A 22,499-nucleotide genomic window follows, 5' to 3' on the forward strand; every position below is an offset into this window, starting at 1 on the left:
GCTTGCTTGTTTCCTGCCAATCTGCTTCTTTCTTCTACTGTTTGCTACATGAAGATGCTGGAGCAAAATGTTCTAAATCACTCCAGAAAACAAACAATAGGTGTATTTTATTTATTTATTTATTTTCTCCATTTGCAAGGGTATAGGGATTGCTCTCTATTTCTTTTGCAGATACTTCTCTCCTCCTGGGACATCCTGGACACACTGAATGCAGCTGTGGACTGCAGGAATGACCACATGTGTTGGTCACACAGCACTTAAGGGAGGAGAGAGAGGAGGAGGAGAGAAGATTTTATTTTATAACCAAGACTGTGGGATGTTGGACACAACTGCCTCTAGGACTAACCACCAATACACATCCTCCATTTAACACTGCAGCAACCACCCTGCCCCTGGGGTTTGGTAGGTGCTGACAAGGCAGGAAGAACAGCAAAATGGTGACTTCAGGAAGTTCTGGGGTCAAAAAGCAGCCCATGGGGTTGGTAGGTGATGGGTACATGCACCTTCTGTGCAACAAATTGCTGGGACCTGGATGGATGATCAGACACTGGCAGACCAAGAGCAGTCACAGCAGTAACAGTGAAGTTGCTTCTTGGTACAGACATTATAATGTCTCACAGCCACCACCCTAAGGCTTTGCCCACCACTAAAAATAAAGACTATCTTGAACACCAGGACAAGGGTATGCATCACGCAGTGGACTCCAGTGTAAAATTAATTTTAATGTACATTTCAGTTCTCTGAAAGGAGGCTCATGTCTGTTGTTTACAGCAAGCACATCAGCCAAAATGGGGTAGTGGACTGTGACTTCAGATGGCAGGCTTACCCAAACTTATCACGCTGAAAAGTTGAGCTGCTGTGTTATTTGTGGTCTTATGTATTTGTATTCAAAACCAGCCTTCAGATAAAAAAAAAAAAAAAAAAACAGGTCTAAAAGCAGCTACAGTCTTATGGTAATCAAACAACCAACTCTTACAACTGAGAACACTGCAAACATTTTAGAAAATTAGCCAATGCTTCTTTATTAATAAGCAACAGAAAGTAAAAAATACATTCAAAAATAGTTTCAAAAACAATTTCTAAAGCAGACACACCAAAAAAAATCATGCTATTCTGAATGCTTTTTTCTTAAACCATTAAAAGAACATTAGGTAGGCTAATGCAACAGCTGGCTGCATTACCGCTTCCACAATATAATCTGTAATGGTAAAAGCAGCTTTTTCAGGCATTTTAGTGCAATTTATGCTGTTTACAGGTCTTTTTTGTGCATTTTCCTATAACTTTATGTCAATTGATGTCACTTTAGTTTATAAAACCACCAGTAAGTCAAGAGGACTCCACTTAGCAGTTACTTTGTTTCCTTTCAGAGGTAATGTTAAGGTAGTTGTTATGAATTCCAAAATGATAAATATCTAATAGAATCCTGAAGCTATTCTGGTGCTATACAATTGGTGATGAATAATTGAACATTAAGTAATCCAAGTAATAGAAGTCGTAGGTCAGCTGTCTCTCCTCCTTAGACAGTTCCTTTAAGTATTGCCTCACTACCTCTGCACTTGTTCTCTCATCAGAGGAATGTCTATCTTTGAATTTGGGAAATTTTAGCTCAGCTGGAGCACCTACCAGCTGCAAAAAGTAATTGGCATCTTCTTCCAGGGTTTCAAACTTTCCTATGAAATCATAGTTGATGAGGCAGGGATAGCAGAGATTACTGACTTGCTCCCAGTGAATGTCCATTCCTACTGGACGATGGGAATCTAACAGGTACTGGATAAACTCTTTAAACTTAACTCCTGAGCCTGTTTTCAATGCCTTTTCATCTGCGTTATGTCTATACTTCTTAATTATTGCCTTCCCAAATACTGGATGGTAATAACTGTTTGGATGCTCAAACTTATCCCTGAAGGCAGATACGAGTCTTTCCAAAGGATCACGTACAAATACAGCCTTGGTGTACGTGTTCAAACGTGTGTATATCCCTTTTAGGTCATAACTGTCCAGTTTCCTTAAATGTTTTCCATAGTGCACATCGTCATGGGAGATGTTGCGCGTGGAAGTGGCGAGTCCATTGAGCACCATGAGGACTCTTTTCCAATTGGAGCAGCCTGCTTTCGGCACTTCGCAGTACAGGACCTTGTGCCTGTCCTCCACATAAATTCGTGACACCATGTGCACGAGGTGCGTCCGCAGCTTCTTCCTGCTGTTGTATTTCTTGCAGAATTCATACAGGAAGGACCTGCGCTTTTCCTGGGTGCTACCCACATCCTTCCACTCATCGCCCTTGACCAAAGTCTTGTTCAAAGGGCGAAGTGCAGGGGGTAAATACACTTCTCTGAACTGGCTGAGAGGTGGCTCGCTGATCTTCTGCTGGTCTGACAGTCTGCTCACCAAGGAGACAGCTACTGCACCGAAAGGGTCGGCCTTCCCCCGCCAGTGCCTGCTGCCCAAGATGGCCATCTCCTGCCTACTGCGGCCAGGAGGAACGTGTCCACTTTGCACCACTTTCCTCTGTGTCCCTGACGGTGGGAGCGTAAAGTCCTGCAAACATTGAAAGAAGCATAGCTTACAATGCAGCAACAGCACAGCCAAACCCATTCACATCGCAATCAGTATCGCAAATCCTTTCAACCAGTTGATCAATACAACTAAGTGAGCAACAAGCTGGGCTAATTACTGAAATACATGCTTCTGAAGCTTTCCTGACAGCGCACAGTAGGTCTTCCTACAAAAATAAATAGCTTATGCCAAACCTTTTAAGAAGGGCGAAGACGTTCACACAGGGAGACTGATAGTCCAGGTAGGGCTGGCCAGGTGCTTTTCTGTGCCTATTACATTTTCCCTCCGTGACAACACTGGTTGAATTTAACGTTGCCAACAGCTTTTCAAGGTGCATGGCACACCTGAGCTCACTGCTGGCACATATTCTGGGAGCTGGAGCAGTCCTTGAGCCCCGGTGGCTCCAGGACCACTTGCTCCCCAGGACCAAACTATGGCTCCTAAATAGTTGGAGGAGGGTAGGTTTGGGTGGGGTATAGGGACAGCTAAAATCCCTCTTCCAAAAACGTCCTCTTCCTTTCCCCCTAGGGACAGATCATGGAAGTGGCATGCATTGGGTTGCATGCACATAAGGTATTGCCATACAGACGTCTGCACCTGAGCTAGCTGGTTTCACAGCCAATACGGCAAAATAAGTGCTTTTAGTGCTTTCCATCTGACTTATTTAAACACCAACATCAATGACATCAACTAACTAAACATCAACTAGAGACCCTGCAAAGAATGTGAAAAGATGAGACTTTCCTCCCAGACGTCTCTTCTAATGTCCCCAGTTTCTGTGCTGTCCATGAGCTGAAGAAACAGCAAATCTCAAACCTGTGTTTTGTGGGAAATTTCCCCAAATTATCAGGCAAGCTGACTGAACACCTTCTTGCAGTTCAGCTATTTCTGCTCTCTTATTCATGAGTGGATTTTGCTGTGTCTGCTAAGGCTTGTACAGCTCTTCTCCTTTCAGCAGGCAGGTCTGCAGCATTGGGACATTTATATACCTGCTATTTTCACTACACTTTTGCAGAGAGGGGATGCTGGTCAATAGGTTTTTAAACATCCTTTGGTAAATACCAGATTGACAAACAGTTAGATGGACACCCATACAGAAACCATCTGATTTCTTAAGTCTAACTTTTTTGGAAACCTGCACAAAAAGACTATTCTGCCATAAACTGATTAAACGTTTACTGGAAAGTTGATTTGTGGACTGGCAGACCCTAAGTGTGTATTTGGGAGGATGGGAAAGTTCATAGGCTGACTCAAATAAAGGCTGTTAACTATTTAGAGGAATAATGTAAAAATGGTAATGCAGAGAACACAACTTGAATTCCAGTTTGAAATAAAGCCTGTGGAAAAACAAGCAGTTCCAAGGAAAGTTAGCCTATCTTGCTATGTAGCAATTTCCAATGACAAAAACAAACCAAGGGGATTCAGTACTGCCAAAAACCACCGACTATCAGGTCTTTGCTTTCATTGAACTGAGTAAAATGATTTTTGCATTGGTGAAAGCAAATAAAAGAGGACTGTCATGTAGCTCTTACACATCTAAGAAGAGAGTGTATGTTACTGTTTTGAGAGCTGCAAAAGGATAATTGAATTCTTTCAATTTGGCCCGGTCTGTTTTTCTAATATCATCTAATTTTTAGTTTTGTTTTCTAATTTTTCATTCTTTTAAACAGAAGAAACACATGTGCCTAGAGATTTATCCCTTCTGCTTAAGGATGGAAATAATTCAGAAGAATGGTCAGTGTATAATAACAGAAGGTAGTGCTAGTAGTAAAACGGGAAACCTATGAGTCTAATGGCAATTTTAGCATCACAGTTAATGGCAACTTACAAATGCTACTGCAAAACCACAGACTTACAAATTAATTGAATGTTTGAACCTTGAAATGAAGCTCTTTAAAATATGAAAATGAAAAATACGGGATACAGAGAAATCAAGCACACAATACAAGGTTCCTAACAGAGGTAGGAACCAAGTAACCAACACCTTAAATTCATCCATGTGAATCTGGGGAATTTGATAACACAGAACACAGTTCCTAGATATATGTGGCTGGAATGGTGTACCCAATCCATATAAAATTCAGGAGAGAGTAGTAGTACCTCATGAATTAACTATGGTATGTAATTCAAATTCAGTAGTCTGTTTCAGGAGGTATTTCAGTGAAAAGGCACTTAACCATCCAAATTTCTTATTAAAGCTTCAAAAGTGCTTCAGAGCCATACACTTCCTGAATTCAGTCCGCCATCCCGAACCAATAGAAGATGCCTTGGTTCCACCAGGACAGCATGAAAGACTGAAAAGTGTCTCTTCTTGCTTTTATTCCATTTCAAACAGTCCACCTGGGATGCAGGACCAACCACAGAGGATAACTGGAGGAGATACCAGAAGAGGACTGTATTTCAGTCTCAGAAACCGTGACTGCCGCTGTAGGAACCACTACTGAAGGATTTTTCATGGGATTAAAAGACTTCAGAGAAGGATGGGCAGAACTATTCAGAGAAATCTCAGGTAACACCCTAAAGGAACAACATATGCACAGTGGGAGTCACTTGAAAGGGGTTCCCTCCAAGCAAGATGAGGCAAAAGAAGAAAGAATCTATCAGGAAGAAAAAAAAAAAAAGCCCCAAACAGAAGGAAAAAAAAAAAAAAAAGACCTAGGGGAAAAACAATGACACGGGAAGTTCTGAGGACAAAAAAATTATCTAAATATGTAAAATACTATTAGTTGCTTCCCCTCTCCACTTCCCCTTCTCATTGAGATACATATCCCATAGTGAATACAACAGTAATGGCTAATAAATGTTATTATAAGCTCCACAAGGGATGGTGTGCTTGCAGTAAATGCTGGCTTTAACTTTCTGCTTCTAAGAATGGGAACAGATAGTGATAATTTTCAAAGCCGTAAATGGCTGTCACATTGCCACAGTTGTTTTCCGACTAAAATAAGTGAATAAATAAAAATTATGAAACCTGCCTATATACCTGCCTAAGTAATGACATTAGTAGCTAATGAAGGTAAGAATAATCAAGAGATGAATCAGGCTTTGCATTTGATGAGAGACATTTAACTATAAAGTTTTCTTAAGAACCTAACTTTATAACTAATTGTTGAGTAAGTAGTGCCATATTTCTTAAACAAAATTGCATAGCAGTCTGGCATATTTAACTGCTACTGCTCTTATGTGGGTGAGAGAGCTGAAAGCCACATGCTGTGAAAAAACTTTAATGTGTTATGATACTAGCCTTACTCAAAAATAGGCGTCTTCTTTGGCTTCCTCTTGGTGCCAATGGTTTTTCACATTTTATGACAGCTTAAAGATCTGAACATCTCCATGATATGTTTTTTTTTTTTTTTTTTTTTTTTTTTTTGAATCAGGAATGGGAAGACTAGAAACTTGCAAAACCAATAACAATTAAAATCCAAATAAACAACAACAACAGCAAAACAAAAACAAAGAAACAAAGACAACAACAAAAACACAACATGTGGCCATTATACCTACATTCCTAACAGTTCAACACACGAGCTGCTGAGCACCATCATTTTGGAACATGCCTGAACATACCCCAACAACGGGCAGCCAGCAGATAATCCTGTAGCAGTTACTAACTCTGGATCCAGACATTCCCATGCAAATGGTCCTACCAAACTCTTTCAGACAAGTGTCCAAACAAGAGATGGCCATTCATGCCCTTCTAAGGAGCAGCTGTGTTTGGGAACTAGCTGCCTAGCATAGGAGAAAAACTCCACAGTCACCTTGGATAGTAGCAAGTCTGTCCTTGAGACATGCTGACAACCCGTGCAGCAGGCTGTGCACATTTCATCCAAGAATTAAAAGCCAGTGAAGTGTTGCACCCTTGCCAGTAATTATGCAGAGTGCCTTGTTCTTCATTTGCATTAACACATTTGAAAGAAAGTTAAGAAATGGCCAAGAGTCTAATTTAGAAGAGTATGCATATAACCTCTGTCTGCTTTTAGCTAGACAGGATCAGAAGAGAGATTTAAAAATTAGTTTAAATACAAAGAAAAAAGGTATTTAACACAGCATTAGTTTAGCATTTGGCTACTGGCAGACAATCCAGCTGAAACAAAAGGCATTTCTGAGGTCATTAATGAGTTCATGGATTTTTTCTGCCACTTTTATTGCTGGAGATTCCCTGTTCCTCCCCCATCCACGCAAGAATTTTTTCTCACTGTAGAAATTACTAGTCAATACCAATATCTTCTTTTACACATGTTGAAGCTGTCCTTTCCTTTAATATCTTCACAAGCCACTGGGTTAGAAGAGACTGACTACTGCCAAGGATGGTTAAGACTCACTCAGTTATGCTTTGTGGTAGTTTTACAATGCACTGGTGGGATCTCATCTAGGCAGTTTGCAATTAGAGCATCCTGCCATCCAAAAAAAAAAAAAAAAAAAAGAAAAAAAAGAAGAAGAAGAAGAAGAAGAAGAAGAAGAAGAAGAAAAGATAAGGATGTATTGTAAAGGATGATATTCCAGAGTTGATTTACCAAGATTTAATGGCCTACAGTGCAGACAGTGCTGTTTCCTAAACATTTTACTGCTGGATCTTCATTTTTACTAACAAGAATTATAAAATTAAGTGAGCCCAATAAAAAAGTAGGACAGAGAATAAAGGAGGAAAGAAATATTCTATTCTATTGTGCTTTTCTGTGCTACTGAATACCTACATTGTGGGCATTCATAAGGTATGTGTTCTCAATATCTAGCAAGTATCTTTTCTGTCCTAATGCTTGCTAAAACAGTCCTTTAAGATGCTTCTGAGGAGCAATGGCACAAATCACCTGGGAGCACACTGTACTTTCCCCTGTGGTTTGCATTTGTTTGCTGTAGATTTGAGTGCCCTCAGGATTCTCTCGGCAGTATTGTACTGCACAGCTAATATGGGTGCTCTGCAAACACATAAACATTCCAAGATGATAAAATCTCCATTCTTTAAGAGAAAAGCAGGTTATAAGATTTTTTTATTTCATTTATTTTATTTCTTTTTCCTGATGAAATTTATCAAAAGCAATTGTTTAGAAGGACAGAGCATTTGTGTTTTCTGATCAACCCCTTGCAGGGCTTCTGCAGTACACACTTACAGAAACCTACCCATGAGAAGCAAAGCCTGCCCCCCACAAAGATGAGACGAAAGGAGTATTAAGTACATGCTTGGAGTATTTACCATATCTCTGCTTACATCCCAGTCCTTTGGTACTGGATATGCTCAGGCAGTGTCAAAGTTCAGCATGGACTGAGAGCATTAAATATTTTATTTCACTGTATACATCTTTATGGCGCCTCTTATGTGGGGATTATATTATAATGACCTCCTAATTTCAGACCCTTACTTGTTTCTCTAGGATCCGTCTGTAGGAAACGGACACAGAAATAGTGGTTCATTTTTTGATTAATTCTCTGACTCTTTACTGATCAGGGAGCACAGGGAGATCAGTCTCTTAACTTAGGTCTTTAGATACAGGCAGCTTCAATACTGAAGGACTTTAAAAGAAACATCCTCTTACTCAGATTGTAGGTAGGTGTGAGTCTTTGAAAAGGTAATATATAGGGTTTTTTATTGCTTAAAATATCAAGTTTTCCACATAATTGGGTACAGTTAAGAGGATTTCTTCAATAGAGGTCCATGATTGTGGTAGATGATTCAGAATTGTTATGTAGTTGAAATATGAGGAAAATTTTGCATGGCTCCGTCTCCAGCATGCCAGTGAAGCCCGCAGCTGTTAATACCTCACTTTAAGTGTAAAAACTTGTAGAACTATACTTATACATGAATGTGCAAGTTTTCTTAAGTCTGCCAAAAGTATGGAATATCCTTAACTTCTTTGTGTTAGAAGAGCATTTACAAAGCATAATTCATAATGGCGAGACTCCTCCGCTGCAATGCTACCCCACCTAACCAGTAAATATGCCCACAACTTTCCCACGTCATAGAAGATGCCTAGTTTAACATTGCTGAGTGAAGAAAAACCCTACAGGTGCTCCCACTGGATAAACTACCCAGGCTGGCCACAAGTGACATGAAATGCTGATGAGATGCTTTGCCTTCTGTGCAGTGCAGATAAACCTCTTGATTCATCACTTGTACTTAGAACAGCTACTCCAGAGACAGGCACCAGTAACTCCTCTCCCAGCAAAGTAATGAATTTATGGCTTATCTAATTTATTCCAGGCAAATCATCACTGCTGCATTCCTCACGAGCCACAGGTGATGTATGTATTCCTTGTGAACACTGCAAGTTCAGTGGAAGTCCTTGTGTCAGAGATGTATAATGTCACCCTGAGGTTTATACACAATTCCATTAGGGAAGAGGTAGAATGAAACAATTGTGCTTTGAACTTTCATAGTTCTTTCTGCCCCCAAAGTTCTTAAAAGGTCACAAAATAGCAGCAAGCTTAATGTTTCATCTGGATTAAGTTCTAGCAAAATTTCTTATGTGGAGCCATCAGTCACAAGCCTGACAGGCAAAACTTTAATACACAGAACATTTTCCTATGCTATATGTATCCCTCAAACATACATACTTGTACCAACCACCTCTAAGATTACTAAATGAGTTTTGGGGAAAGGAGAAAACAGAAGTGAGTGCATGAGGTGATCAGAGCTTCCTGCAGAGACTAATGAAGAAGCAAGAGAAGCAAACTTTGTATTTTGTAGTTGAAATGTAATTAGGTTCAAGGGAGGTACTTGTGAACACAAAGCCAGGTACAAACAAGAACAGCTTATCACAGTAAGAAATACTGCAGTTAAGTTTTAATGAACAGATACCAGCCATTTTGGGTGCTGCTTTTCAAAACAGTTTTGTGAATCGGTGACTATTGCCCCTTGAATCTAGCAGAAAGCTAGGCATCTCACTGCAGGGTAACTCAGAGTTGTGGCAAGGGCACAGACAAAGTGAGTGAGGAAGAAAAGGGAAGAGGGATTTTTTTATTTTTATTTTTTAATGTGGTGTGGCCCAGCGTCAGGGAATGAGGTGGTGTGGAAAAAGCTTAAAGAACACCACCAGACCAGAGCTGGTTTTGGAGAACAACTCATACCCACAGGCCATTGGGAAAGTGGAGAGGCCCAACAGGGCAAGATAAACAGCAATATTATCGAGACCACAGTAGTAGCCCTGTCCCCATTTATTAGGGATCAGGAGGAAACCATTTTTCTGTGCCCAGGACCCTCACAGATACACTACTGAAGGCTTTGCACTTGGTTCCCTCCTCTCTGTGCCTCCTCTCTCCAAGTACATGAAGTATAGTCACCCATGGTGATGAGGCAAGACAGTCTGCACCAGCCACTCCAGCAAGCTGATTCATATGGTCAGCAGCTTGGATGAAGGAAATTAATCTCTAATTTTACTTGCCAATTCTTGTTCAAATCTGGAATTAATTCCCTCCTGTTTCCACTCTCACACTCAAAACATGTGGGTTCTCCAAAACATTCTCAAAATGGGATGGATAAGAAAGATCAAGGCACAGTTAATAAAAACAAAAAAGTCCCAATTAAAATGCCATGGTTATCAGAAACTAACACAGCCATGTAAGCTTGTGTGACAGATTAAAGATTCACCAAGAGAGCTGCAACCAAGTATTGAAAAAAAAATAAGCATCCACCCTTGTTACGAATAAAGAAACCATTGTCAAGGTTGATCAATAGTAGTGATAAACTGGCCCCTATATAGTGCAGCGTCGATGCTAATACTCTGACTTTCTGACAACAATTTCATGGGGCTGGTTCTTCCCAGTGTAACTTTACAGACTTGTAAGCAAGCACAGAGACATTACGGCCCAGACTGCTTGTGGCTGGGCAGAGACTGCATCCAGTTTAAACAGAGTGCTTGTCTCTAGATGTTTAGCTAAAATGGTCTGCTAGTAAAAGGCAAATTTCAGATCACAGACCACTTAACCTTGGTCATTTTTAGCCCTGCCTCATTCCTGTGCAGTCACACTCATTTAGGGAATACGTAGCCCAGTGTGTTCCATCAGTATTTATTTCCGAGCTCAGTCCTCTTCAGTGTAGACTCTTAATAGAACCTGTGTCAGCCACTTCAGCCAGTAACCAGAAATCTTCACTCAGCTCTCACTGTACAGAACAATGTCATAGCAAAGCAGCTTAAACAACCTGAAATTCACAATGGACTCAAACTAAGATTATACTTGTTTTATGAAAAAGAACATTAGATAAAAGACTCTTGTGTTCCACTGACTGGTAGGTTTACTATTTGCATGTAGGAAGTTTAAATCTGAAAATGACAGGTAATCTCCAAATATTATGTATTGTCTCTTTGAGTTCATTAAATATTGTTAGTGTGCCTACTTTCTCATAACTTAAAGCAAAGAAGCAAATCAAATAATCTAAACAGTTTATTTTGTTGACATGCAATTCTCAAAATCGTTATTTCCAAGTACATGGTAATTCATATATACAGTCATTTTATGAAGAGGATAAAAAATAACTATTTTAAGCCAGATAGGCATTCTTAAGTACACTTCACATTTGAAACATCATCTATTTTCTTCCCTAATTTTCCTCCCTAAAGAAGAGGGCTGACACTGGAGGCTAAACACTGACATCTTTTTATTTAGAGGAATTAGGGACCATGTCTTGGTACTTGGTGACCAGCAACCCCCTTCACCAGGAAAACCTGGTTCCCCTTGGCACCATCTCCATGAGGAGATTCACCATCTATTCCCCCAGAGAGTGATCTAACTGCTCGGCATTAACTCTGGAGATCTGCTAAATCTGCAAGCTTGGACTGGAACCCTGGCTGCAGGGTTTGCTGTAATCACCAAGTGGGTGAGCCTCTCTCCCTAGTTTACTTCTGCAGGATACAACATGGATCTTAGAGGCAGAAGAAGTTGTAGTCTTGAATCTTTTGTGGCAGAGGAAGAAAATTAACCATGGACTTCCTTATCTCAGGGAATCACTGACTCAGTTTTCACAGATATCCCAATGCCATCTGAATATCTCTCAGCATACCTATTCCTTATGTAGCCCAATCTGGCAGGTGTGAGCTTTCCCAGCAAGATGGCCATTTGTGGGTTCCCACCACACCGAGAAAGGAAGTGACAAGGTTGGTTTAGTCTTGCCAACACTGGGGCACATCTGCACCTACAGGGCTCAGCTGCCTCCACTGGGAGATGAAGAATGAGCAGAGGTTATCACAAACCTGGACTTGGGTTGAATTTCAGTACTTCAGTTTCCTTCCTAACCTGCCCTCATGAACTACAGTGAAGATATAGCTATTTAAGTAGTTGCTTAGATGTTCATTCTGAGTAGCCAAATGTGGAGTCTGGATGTCCGTTAAGATATCTGGAATAAAAATGAGGCAAAGAGCATCTGTTATATTGTGAAACTACATGATTGTAAACCCAAAAGGCTTTGAGTTGGGTACCAAATCCTTTCCACCAATTACTTGGATTTCCACCGATTACTTCATCTACAGACATTAAAACAAACTTTACAACAAGCCATTCTTACAGGCAGCAAGACAAGTGGTGGCCTAGTTTTGTAGGGGTTTCAGTCATATTCCCCTATCCTCTCTCCCAGGACAGTACTTCCAGTTCTTGCCTGTATCTAACCACGCGCAGTGGTCAACATGAATGTGGTAGCTCACCAGCTGCATTCCTTGCTGGCCAACCCTCTCCTGAAATGGGTACAGAAATGCGATGTGACCTTCTGCATTTCCCCCAGCAAGGTCAAAATTTCCCCTTTGACCAGCCAGCCCCCTTCACACTGCTGAGCTCCTTTGGTGACCGTGTTGAAGTTGGCTAAAATTGTCCTTGGCCTCAAATGTTATCACAGGAGGACTGACAAGGAGATGACCTGGCAGTGTAACTGGACAGGTCTCCCCAGGGAACCAACAGCATTTACATCCAGAGACATGTAAAAATGAAGATGAATAAATAAATGTACACTCCTGCGCCAAAAAAAAATACAAAAAAAAAAAACACAACAAACCCAAAACAAAAACAAACAAACAAACCACCACCAACAACAACAACAAAAACACCACAAAAATCCCTTTTGAGAATAGAGGCCTGTAATGTAATGTTGTGCCTCTGCATACATGGCAGTATTTCTCCCATTAGTGGCTGTGGTAAGATCCATAGGGATTTTCTGCTGGCAAATCAAATCCATTTCCATCTTGTCAGCAGATAAACATACTTACCTTACAGAATAAACAAGACATCTTGTTCTTTTAGAAATAGTAAGAAAAGTTTCAAATGAAACTAGGTTCAGAAGAATATTAATGTATATTCAGGCATGAAGAATTCAATTTCCCCCAAATTGCTTTGGAAGAGACAGTAAGATCTCTAGAGGTCTTCAAAGCATTTTCCCCTCAATCACAATTAGCATTTAATTCAAATTAGATGACTTTATTGGTAAATAAAAAATAAATATGAATGTATATTGCATTCTAGGTTGGCAAATATCTCATATCTGTGTTTGCCTACATTCATATACTTTTAAACAAATTTGTGTGTTCAATTTTACAAACAAAAAAATAATACTTGAGAATTGATTACATTCATGAATTACCGTGGAATAAATAGGCTGTGAATTTACAAAGGGAATTATCTGCTGCACGCTCCTTCATACTAACTGGAATGTAACATACCCTATTTTCACAGGAGAAGACTAGCTCATGTTTATCACAGGTAATAGAAAATACTCTGGTTTACTCTGTTTTTTGGTCTAGCAGTCCTCTTGGTATGCATGCCATTAGTGTTACAGATGATCAGTGCACCATCCAAACACTAACTAGTTTAACCACTGTCCCTCTTTGAAGCAGAGGAATGAATAGAAAGGTCTGTGCTGTGGTTAAGAGTAGGTGCATGGGCCAGAACCACAGTGTTTGGTTTTGTAACTTTGAGAAAGTCCTTTGACCTTCACACTTCATTTTTTCAATGTCTGCAAGGAAAGATAATAATTGCCTAGCCCATGTGAATATTGTAATTCCTAATTTCTGATTAACATTAAAAAACCTTGCCATTTTACAGAGTGAGAAGGGACAGCTAGAAAGCTCAGAGTCAGGATTGCAACTCAACTTCCCAGCCCTTTCTGACTTTCACTGCTCAAAACTCATGTCACTTCTTCCATTACTTGTGCTCAGTGTCCAACCTTATTCTTAGCCTTTTGCATTCCCTAATCCTTGCTTTTATCACAAGAATCACTCTTCATAAAATTGAGGATATTTTTTATCTTCACATATTGCATTTATATTCCTGTGTATACAGCTCAAGCACGGTTTCTTCCAAAAGCATACTGAAAAGGTTCTCAAATAAAAGTGTCTGTTGTTCGTGTTTAATGATATGTCCTCCCTCATGTTTCTGAGATTCACCATCTCAATACTATGAATTGTTTCATAAGTGAAGGCATATTGTGTTATCTGAATTTGAAGAGCACTAAGAATGGTATCAGGAGCACCCCTGATCAGTTTGGAAGAAAGAAAACATTATGTGCAGGGCAAACCTGAACAATTTTTCCTGTCTTATTTTCCTATTACCAGAGGGTTGTGCTGCTATTCAGAGGGACCTCGACAGACTTGAGAAAGGGGTAAACTAGAATCTCATGGAATTCAACAGAAGGAAATACAAAGTGTACCTCTTGGAGAAGGAAGCACGATGCCATGCATCAGTTCAAGTTGGGAGCTGGCCAGCTGGGAAGCAGCTTCAGAAAAGGCCCTGGGGGTTGTGGTAATGGATGTGCCTTCATGGCAAAGGTCAACAGCATCCTGGGCAGCATTAGGCAGAGCATTGCTAGTGGACTGGGAGAGGTAATTCTTCCACTTTGTTCAGCCCTGGTGAGACATCCGGAGTGCTGTGTCCAGCTCTGTGCTCCCCAGCATAAAAGAGACACACTGGAATGAGTCCAGTAAAGGGCAACAAAGATATTTAAGGAATTAAAATATCTGACCTATAAGGAGTGGCTGAGAGAGCTGGACTTAGTCTGGAGAAGAGAAGGTTCAGGGGCATCTTATCACTGTGTGATAACTTACCAGTTATTACCTGCTAGGAGGAGTAAAGAAGATGGAGCCAGACTCCTCTCAGTGGTGCGTAGTGACATGACAAAAGGCAGCAGGCAGTAACCAAAACACAGGAAACTCCATTTAAATATAAGAAAACACTTTTCCTCTGTGGGTATTGAACACTGAGAGAGATTCCCAGAGAGGCTATGGAGCCTCCATTCTTGGAGGTACTCAAAACCCAACTGGACATGGTCCTGGGCAACCTGCTGTTGCTGATCCTGCTTTGATTTGTGGGGGCTGGACTAGATGATCTCCAGAGGCACCTTCCAGCATCAACTACTATGTAATTCTATGAAGCATATGGAAGTGTTCCATTTGTTTGGTGGGCTAAAGGCATCAGTTTTCTTGAAGATTTTCAAACTCTTAATTCTGGGGGAATGAAGTAACAGTGAGGAATATGATCCCAAACAGGGAAAATGGGAGCAAGGGATATATCTATTAGATAACCTCAAAATACCAGCACTTGGAAGCCGGCATACACAGACTGAACTTTTGATAGCTAGGTTGTATAAGAGGATGAAGGTGGTAGGGGAGAGTATTGACGTAGACCATAGCACTGCACAAGGAAAATAAAGGAATTTGGACTGAACTGTGGAGATTTTTGCTCATCTTGGCTTAAGTTTTTTACACCACATGGATACTTGAAGGAAGCAGAGGTCATTCCCCAACATGGTCTGTGCAACAATCTTACACTGTCATTTAACAAAGGTCTGTTTGACTTTTCTTTCACCTTTTTACTTTAGCAGATGTACAGGTACTCCTGGTTCACACCTAGCTTGAGCTGATACTTTGCTTCATTAAAGCCCTTTCTTCGTTACTGCGTCTCCCCATCCTGATGTGCAGAAAAGGAAATCCTCCCTGACAGAGTTGCTCAAAGACTAAGAGAAGGAGATGCCACTGCAAGACAGCTTGCTATGAGAGAGCTCCTCAGGGAGGAAAATAATGGGACATATTGTGGAGCATTCCCACCAGTCTCCTGACCCTATCAGCAACCTCACTGCAAAAGAGACAAACACAGACATGATTTTAACTCATGACCATGCAAACACATTCAGATTCAAAATTCAAGTATGCATATTCTTGATAGTCCTTCAAACTTCTGGGAAGCACTGGGCAAAACCGCATGTAGGAGTATGCATTAAGACCACAACACAGATTCATCTGAGTGGCAAGGATGAAACACAAAGGATTGCCTTCAGACACATTTTGACTGGCAGTCTGTAATGGTTTTTTAACCAAGACAGTTACCCAGTTAGAAGCACAAGGTCTGTTCTTGTTTCCTTGCATTTCCCTTAGCAGTAGTTATGCTACATCTAATCAGGCCATAGATCAGTGCCAGGATTTACTTTGAAGTTGCAAAGGTAGCTAAAAACAGGTATTGAAAAGCCTGGATGACCCTGTTCAGGCAGAGTGGTAGCTGACCACTGCTGTTAAACAAACATGCAGACTCATATACACAAACCACAAAAGGGTGCTCAAGGAAAACCAGCAAATGCCTCATGATCAAAGCAAACAAGAGACGGTAAAAGTGGTAATTGTCGACTAGGGGTTTTGGAAACATACTACTGTGGTAATATACCTATGTTATATTTCACAAAACTGCTTAGACATTAGGAGGAGCTAAGAACCACAAAGAGACAATGGTCTTTAAGATGCCAGAGGTCCCACATCCCCGCCAACAGTAGGGGGTTTACCTAGCAGGAGATCAGTAGTACAAGTATCTTTATCCTTTCCCCATCCCTTCCCTGTTTCAGTCACTTCTCAACAAGACATTTCCAGCTCTTTGCCCCTTCACACTACTGCTCCTGTCAAGTTGTAACATCATCCGTCTTCTGCAGAACCACTTCTCCCTCACTAAAATTCTGGCAGCCAGTTTAAATCAGAGCTGTTGCACTGACATAAAGAAGACTACTGGATTTTACCTGGGTAAATATCTTATCCTGCATATCAAACTTCTGGTTCAGTATTGGGAATCAACAGAATCCTCCTAGGGGTAGTTCTCCATTAGGATCAACTTCAGTTTAAATCTTTTTATTGAAGTAATATTACTTCAAAACATACACGCAGCGACTCTGCAATGGCATCCTAAGTTGCGGACTTGATTTCTAATTGATTTCTAATTTAAAACAGTCTTCCATCTTATTGGAGGCTCAAAGGAAGTTAGTTCAGAATTGGGCATCATCCGTTTCACTAGTATCAATTTAAAAATGAATGTCTACCATTCATCCCCAAATCAACTATTCACAGCTTTATTTGGGTACACCCTCCACATATGAAAGCAATGAAATGTTACTGAAAAACATGTTCTTAAGCTAACTGCAGAGAGACAGAGCTTGTCAGCAGTTCGAGGAGAAGGCAATGGCATGCAGTAAAAGAGCCAGACCAGATACACAAAGGATGGTACCAAATCCACCTTTTGCAACTATGACAAATGTCCTTTTTATCACAGTCCATCCTTCCTTAGTGAAGGGCAATGCCCTCCACTGAGCTGATTCTGTCACAGGGAAAACGTGCAGAATTAGATCTCTAGTCAGCCATCCCCGTCAATGTAGCCTCAAGCTGTTTTAAAAATACAACTGCCCCCCCTTCTGGCCAATAAGGACTCCCAAAAGTATTTGCGGAAGACATTTCAGGTTAATTTTCAAATGTAATTTAGTTTATAAAAGTCAATTAGGGTTGTTTTAGGATATAAACTTTCAGCCAAAGCTCACAAGTTTCAATAAGTTTCAGAACATTTTTACATTTGTTTAGAAAATATGTATTTTTTTTTCTTTGTTTGATGGAATGCTAAATTCAGGGCTAAATATGTTTAACCATCAATTATTTGAGGTAATGGGAACAGCTCTGATGGAACAAAGTGATGGTTACTATTTGATGTCTCAGGACCTGGTTTCCTGTGACCTTCCAGACCTTCAGTGCCTGACTTGGTCAGGCGTGGTGCCAGCTCAAAGCACTGAAAGTGACAGTGACATCCATGCAGTGCTGTGCCACCACAGGGGAATGCTGTTGGACCCTGACTGTGCACAGCTGCCTTAGGTAGCCAGTCCCCATCTAGGTGGTCAGTTCACAGATAATGGTGGGGTATGATGCCATGCATCAACTTATGGCTTGGAAGGAAGAATAGTTAATGGAGGGAAACTGCTGGAATATAAACATTCTAATGACTGCTTTTTAAGTGGCTAAGAAATAAATCTCACAAACAATATAAACACCCATTTATGTGCCATCTAGATGACAGCATTCAGTGAGAGGACAAGAAGCTGTCAATGAGGACTAACACACCACTGCTGTACAAGTCCAGTCTTTCCATTCAGGAAGAGCATATTCTTTAGGAAGCAAACTATATCTTTCCTCCTCTCTATCTGGTCAAGGGAAATTTTATTTTGGCATAGTTCCTATATACTTTTCCTGATGCTGAGATAATGAATAGGAATGTATAAAGGCTATTTTTTAAATAATTACTTCTAACTCATGTAGTGATAGGATAGAAAACTCCTCCACAAGCACTTTCCCAGTTTAGTGAAGCCTCATGAAAATTTACAGAAGAAATAAAAACCTAAACAATGTTGAAAGACACCATTTACATGTGACATATTTCATACCACTATTTTATATATACATATATATATATATTTAAGGAATATTAGCAAACAATAGAAGTATCACTCATTTGGGAAAAAAAAAAAAAAAAAGCATAACATAATTCTGTGCTACAAAGTTTGATACCAGTGGACAAAGTATTGATGGGCTCTGTCCTCACAACCAACACATTGCTAAGTAGATGCACTGAATCGCTTAAATGGCAAATCTGTGGTTTAAACCGAAAGGATGGCTGCTCATGTGAATTTGATACATCTGTAGTCCTAAACATACGTGTATAGTTAATATTAGCCTTTCCTGTGAAATTCTCTTCTTTGTAATTTCTACAGTTCCTCTACATGAAAAAATAAACAACAAAAAATGTAAGTGTCAAAATACCTGATTAGTTATCTGTTGCTGCAATTTTTCTCCAGATGCTGAAAGAGAAAGAAAATAATTAGTTTGTACATATTTTAATGAATATGATAATGTACATAAGAACAACAAAAAAACAAACATTGTAAATAAGAAATAGTGTTTAACATGAACAAATGGTTTGAAACTTATAAACAGAAATCCAAAGTAAAAGGAAAAAAACAAGCTCCTCTCAAGCAAAATGCCATAAAAATAAGATTGAGATAGGTATCCAATCTTACTAATCTGGTAACCTACAAGGAATTACAATATACAAAATGAAGGCAACAAATTTCAAATACATTCTATAAAGCTCTTAATTAATGCTGTGAGATGTACTGCTGCACATATACGTGTCTGAGAGACTGGTAGCATCCAGCTTAGGATTTGAGCATCAGAGGAGAAAAGCAGCTTCTGCTGTTAACCTGAGATAAAATTACATGCCTGTGTCATGACTGAGGTTAGGCGTCAGCTGGCTCAAGGGAGAAATTCTATCCTGATAATATCTCCAAAGTGGTGAGTTGAGTTACGGTCTCACTCCCTCATCCTGGCCTTCTTCTGCAGCGTCCTTGAGCGTACTCCTGAAGACATGATCAAAGCCTAGAAAGAACATTGCTTTCCTAGAGCTATCTGGGACCCTCACAGCAGTGTCAACTCAAACTTCTTCTTTCCTTTAAGTTCAAACGAGACAGTAATTTTCCCATGCACTATCTGTCAAAAGGGCAGCTGGTATCAATTACCCTCCCTTTGCTACTGGAGACTACCCACATGTATCAGGGAAAATCAGGAATTTTGCACTGACCGATCCCACCAGGTTACATGTACCCAGTGTTTTTTAAGTAATAATGATAGGACACTTTATAACCCGTCAGTACCACCATTAACTGTCAGGGCAGCCTGTTTCTGCCTAGCACCAAGGGCTGCCTCCTTCAGCACTAGAAATGATGCTCCATTTCAACTGAGTTTCTTTGCATTGATGTGTGTGGCACAAGATAGAAGTTTTAAAATGAGATGAAAATATTTTAAATGTTAGAACACACTAATAATTAAAGGAAAATGTTCTTCCCTACTTGTTGCTGAGAATTCTCCTATTTTCAAGGAAAGCATTGTAGATAATTTAGATAAAGAAAATTGCTTCAGGCTATATTATACGATTGTCTCTTATGATAATTATTTCCTGCCTGCTTCTGTTGTGTTTTTGTTTACTAAATAAAAAAATATATATATATATTTTTCCCCCCCCCCAAAAAAAATCACAAAAACCCCACATAATTTAGGGGAGAATTTCCAACATGCATTCCCATGTTCACTGAGATCATCTTTGGAATTAATGGAATTTTATCATGTGACTAATTTTTAACCAAATAGATGGTTGGTAATAGAAGATTAAAGGAATATGTGTTTTTAGCATTCTGTAATGATATACAAGTTGCTAGGAAAGCACAGTGTTTGAAATCTCTGGTTAGATCAACACTATTTTGCTCAAAGGTTTGTGGACTTTGAATACTGATGCTTTCCTGTTTCCCAGTACATTTGTTTTTAGGCTATTTTGATTCACTTTAAAGGAATTTTAATAACTTTCTGTTGACAGCATGGACAGCTGGTCTTGAGAATTAGTAAAAATTCACTTGCTGACTGAGGAAGGAAGTGACATCAATGAGTTTCTAAAGTCAGCCTAGAGGGAAAAGTGCGCTCCATGAGAGTAGCCTTTCATGCCATTGTATTGCCAGTGATGCCTCAAGATGCAAATTGCATTATCAATCAAACTTGTGGTTTCTACCTCAAGCAAATATAAAAATGGACACAAAGACTGGGAAAGACCTGTCTGGCCACTTCTGACATGGCTAAGGAAAAAGTGAAGATGAATTTTGTAGCTCTTGTAGCTCTTAGTTCATTCTTAGTTCTCTCTCTCTCTTTTTTTTTTTTTTAATTTAAATACAACAGTATCAAGGAGAAGGCAGTTGCCAAAGTGTCTGCATGATATACCAGTAATGATGACATGGGTTAAATAGGACAGAGATTGACTAGGCTTTTAAGGACAGGAGGAAGATCAAATTCAAGGTCAACAGCAAATTGAGTACTGCGTTCCCCATTTATTCACTAGATGATCCTTGTCCTCATCACGAAACAACTACATGAATTTGGCATAGTCAGCAGTTATGCTCAGAAGAGGCCAAGATCCATAATAACAGAGATGTTGCAAATTAGGGTGCAAATACATTGGCACCAATATTTCAGGAAGTCGGCAAAGTCCTGATGTGTACTGTACTTTTGTTTTAAGGTGAAAAGCTACAAAAAAGTGGAAAAAAACATGAGCACATGAAACGCCTTTGTTTTCCTTAGCATGGATAGAATAGTCTTTTATTTCCCCCTTCCTTACTGTAATAGATCATCATTAAGTTTAAAATGGACATTCTTTTAAAAACAGCAGCTATTTAATAAAAATGTCCCTCCAGAATTCATCTTAAAATATATACATATATATATATAATTTTTTTAAAGGCACAACTTAGTTACAGCACTGAAAGGTGTTCAAACTTTCATCTGGCAATTAACAGCAGGACAGTAGAAGGCTCTGTCATTGAAATAACCAAAATTTTGTCTGTCCTGCTTTTTATTTTATTTTTATTTTAGAATTACTTTTAGAATGGCTAGTCACTAATCTGTGTTTTACTTAAGGAACCCATAATTTTGAGAAGGGTGTCTGTTTAGGTGCTTTGTGATCACTTGGCGTGACTGTCATCATTCTCTGGCTCCATTAGAGAGAAAGGGTCCAAATTCAAAGGACACAAGGCAATGGAACAACAATTAAACCAGAACTGTCAGAACAGGCCAATCAGTCCCAGAGGTAACACCTGCATTAGTCTCAGGACATTCACATAATTCTTGAGCATTGCCAGATGTTTCATTACCCATAGACCTTCAACACTAAATTCAAAATTTACAACAGCTTTTCCTGAGCCACTGCAGTGAGACAGCAGCTCATACAAGATGAATGGATGCATGAACATCAAACTAATTGGGGAATTTACTGCCATCTGGAAACTTATAAGGAAGTTGCTCAGCTGGTAGTCAGTGTAGTCCAAGAGACATGTCTTCTGCAATGTGAATGGGTTGTTCTTATCCTGTATTGCTCCTGAAACATTTTTTCCCCCCTCTACATGTTACAAGGCAAACTGTTTCTACCTCAGCTGAGTAGTGCTATCTGACCAGCCTTGACAATGCAAGCATATCAAACGGTCTCCACCATAGACAACTACACTCCACTGATGTTTTGCATCAGAAGACATGTATTTACCAGTACCAACTGGAATTCTTACTTGCTGAGGCTCTGCTCTCCTGCCACTCTAACTAAAGCTAAACTGATACAACTGAGACAAAACATTTATTGAAACCCAAAAGTGGAGAAACAAACCTCCCAGAATAATTTTTATACTTTTTTTTTTTTTTTTTCTTGTCTCTCCAGTCACAAAAAGTGGAAAACACTACATTTATGTGGTTTTGCATGATTGAGATAAATGGCTTTCTTGGGTTGACCTCAAGCTGTATTGTTTTAGAAAAAAAAAAAAAAAAAAAAAAAAAAAAACTTACAGCAAACATTCTTTAAAAGATTTCTCTGTATTTCCACCTGCTAATTAGTACACCAATACCTGTTTCCAGAGCAAGGTGGGTTTTTCAATGTTTTGCTTCCTTTTTGTTATAATGTGGAAGATTACCTTACTGAAAGGAACAGTGTACATTTCCTAATGTAACTGACCACTGTAAGACCCAAGAGCATGTTGTAATCGATGCTGTCACAAGGAAATGCAACACGAACTAAGCCTTACGCACCCAACCTACTCAGGGAACAACGCGTAATTATGCACACTGTGCCCTGCTTACCTCCATACAAAAGAATGTGATATT

General features: G+C 39.7%; 1 protein-coding gene across 10 annotated transcripts in view; it reads right to left on the bottom strand.

The window, feature by feature from the left end:
- Window positions 1-996: 996 nt before the first annotated feature.
- CHST9 (carbohydrate sulfotransferase 9) overlaps window positions 997-22,499 on the bottom strand; it is a 93,839-nt gene continuing 72,336 nt past the window's right edge. For 6 of the 10 annotated variants that reach the window (XM_035318839.1, XM_035318842.1, XM_035318843.1 and 3 more), the window contains 2 exons: window positions 18,579-18,616; window positions 997-2,538 (listed from right to left, as the gene is read on the bottom strand). In XM_035318839.1, coding sequence (XP_035174730.1) covers window positions 1,441-2,538; window positions 18,579-18,616 — 1,136 coding nt within the window. In that variant the 3' untranslated portion in view covers window positions 997-1,440. Of the gene's footprint in view, window positions 2,539-6,878; window positions 6,951-18,578; window positions 18,617-22,499 lie in introns of all 10 variants that reach the window. The other 4 variants (XM_035318847.1, XM_035318848.1, XM_035318846.1 and 1 more) reach the window with 2 other exon arrangements.

Source organism: Oxyura jamaicensis, chromosome 2, assembly GCF_011077185.1.
Source record: "Oxyura jamaicensis isolate SHBP4307 breed ruddy duck chromosome 2, BPBGC_Ojam_1.0, whole genome shotgun sequence".
Lineage (NCBI taxonomy): Eukaryota > Metazoa > Chordata > Aves > Anseriformes > Anatidae > Oxyura > Oxyura jamaicensis.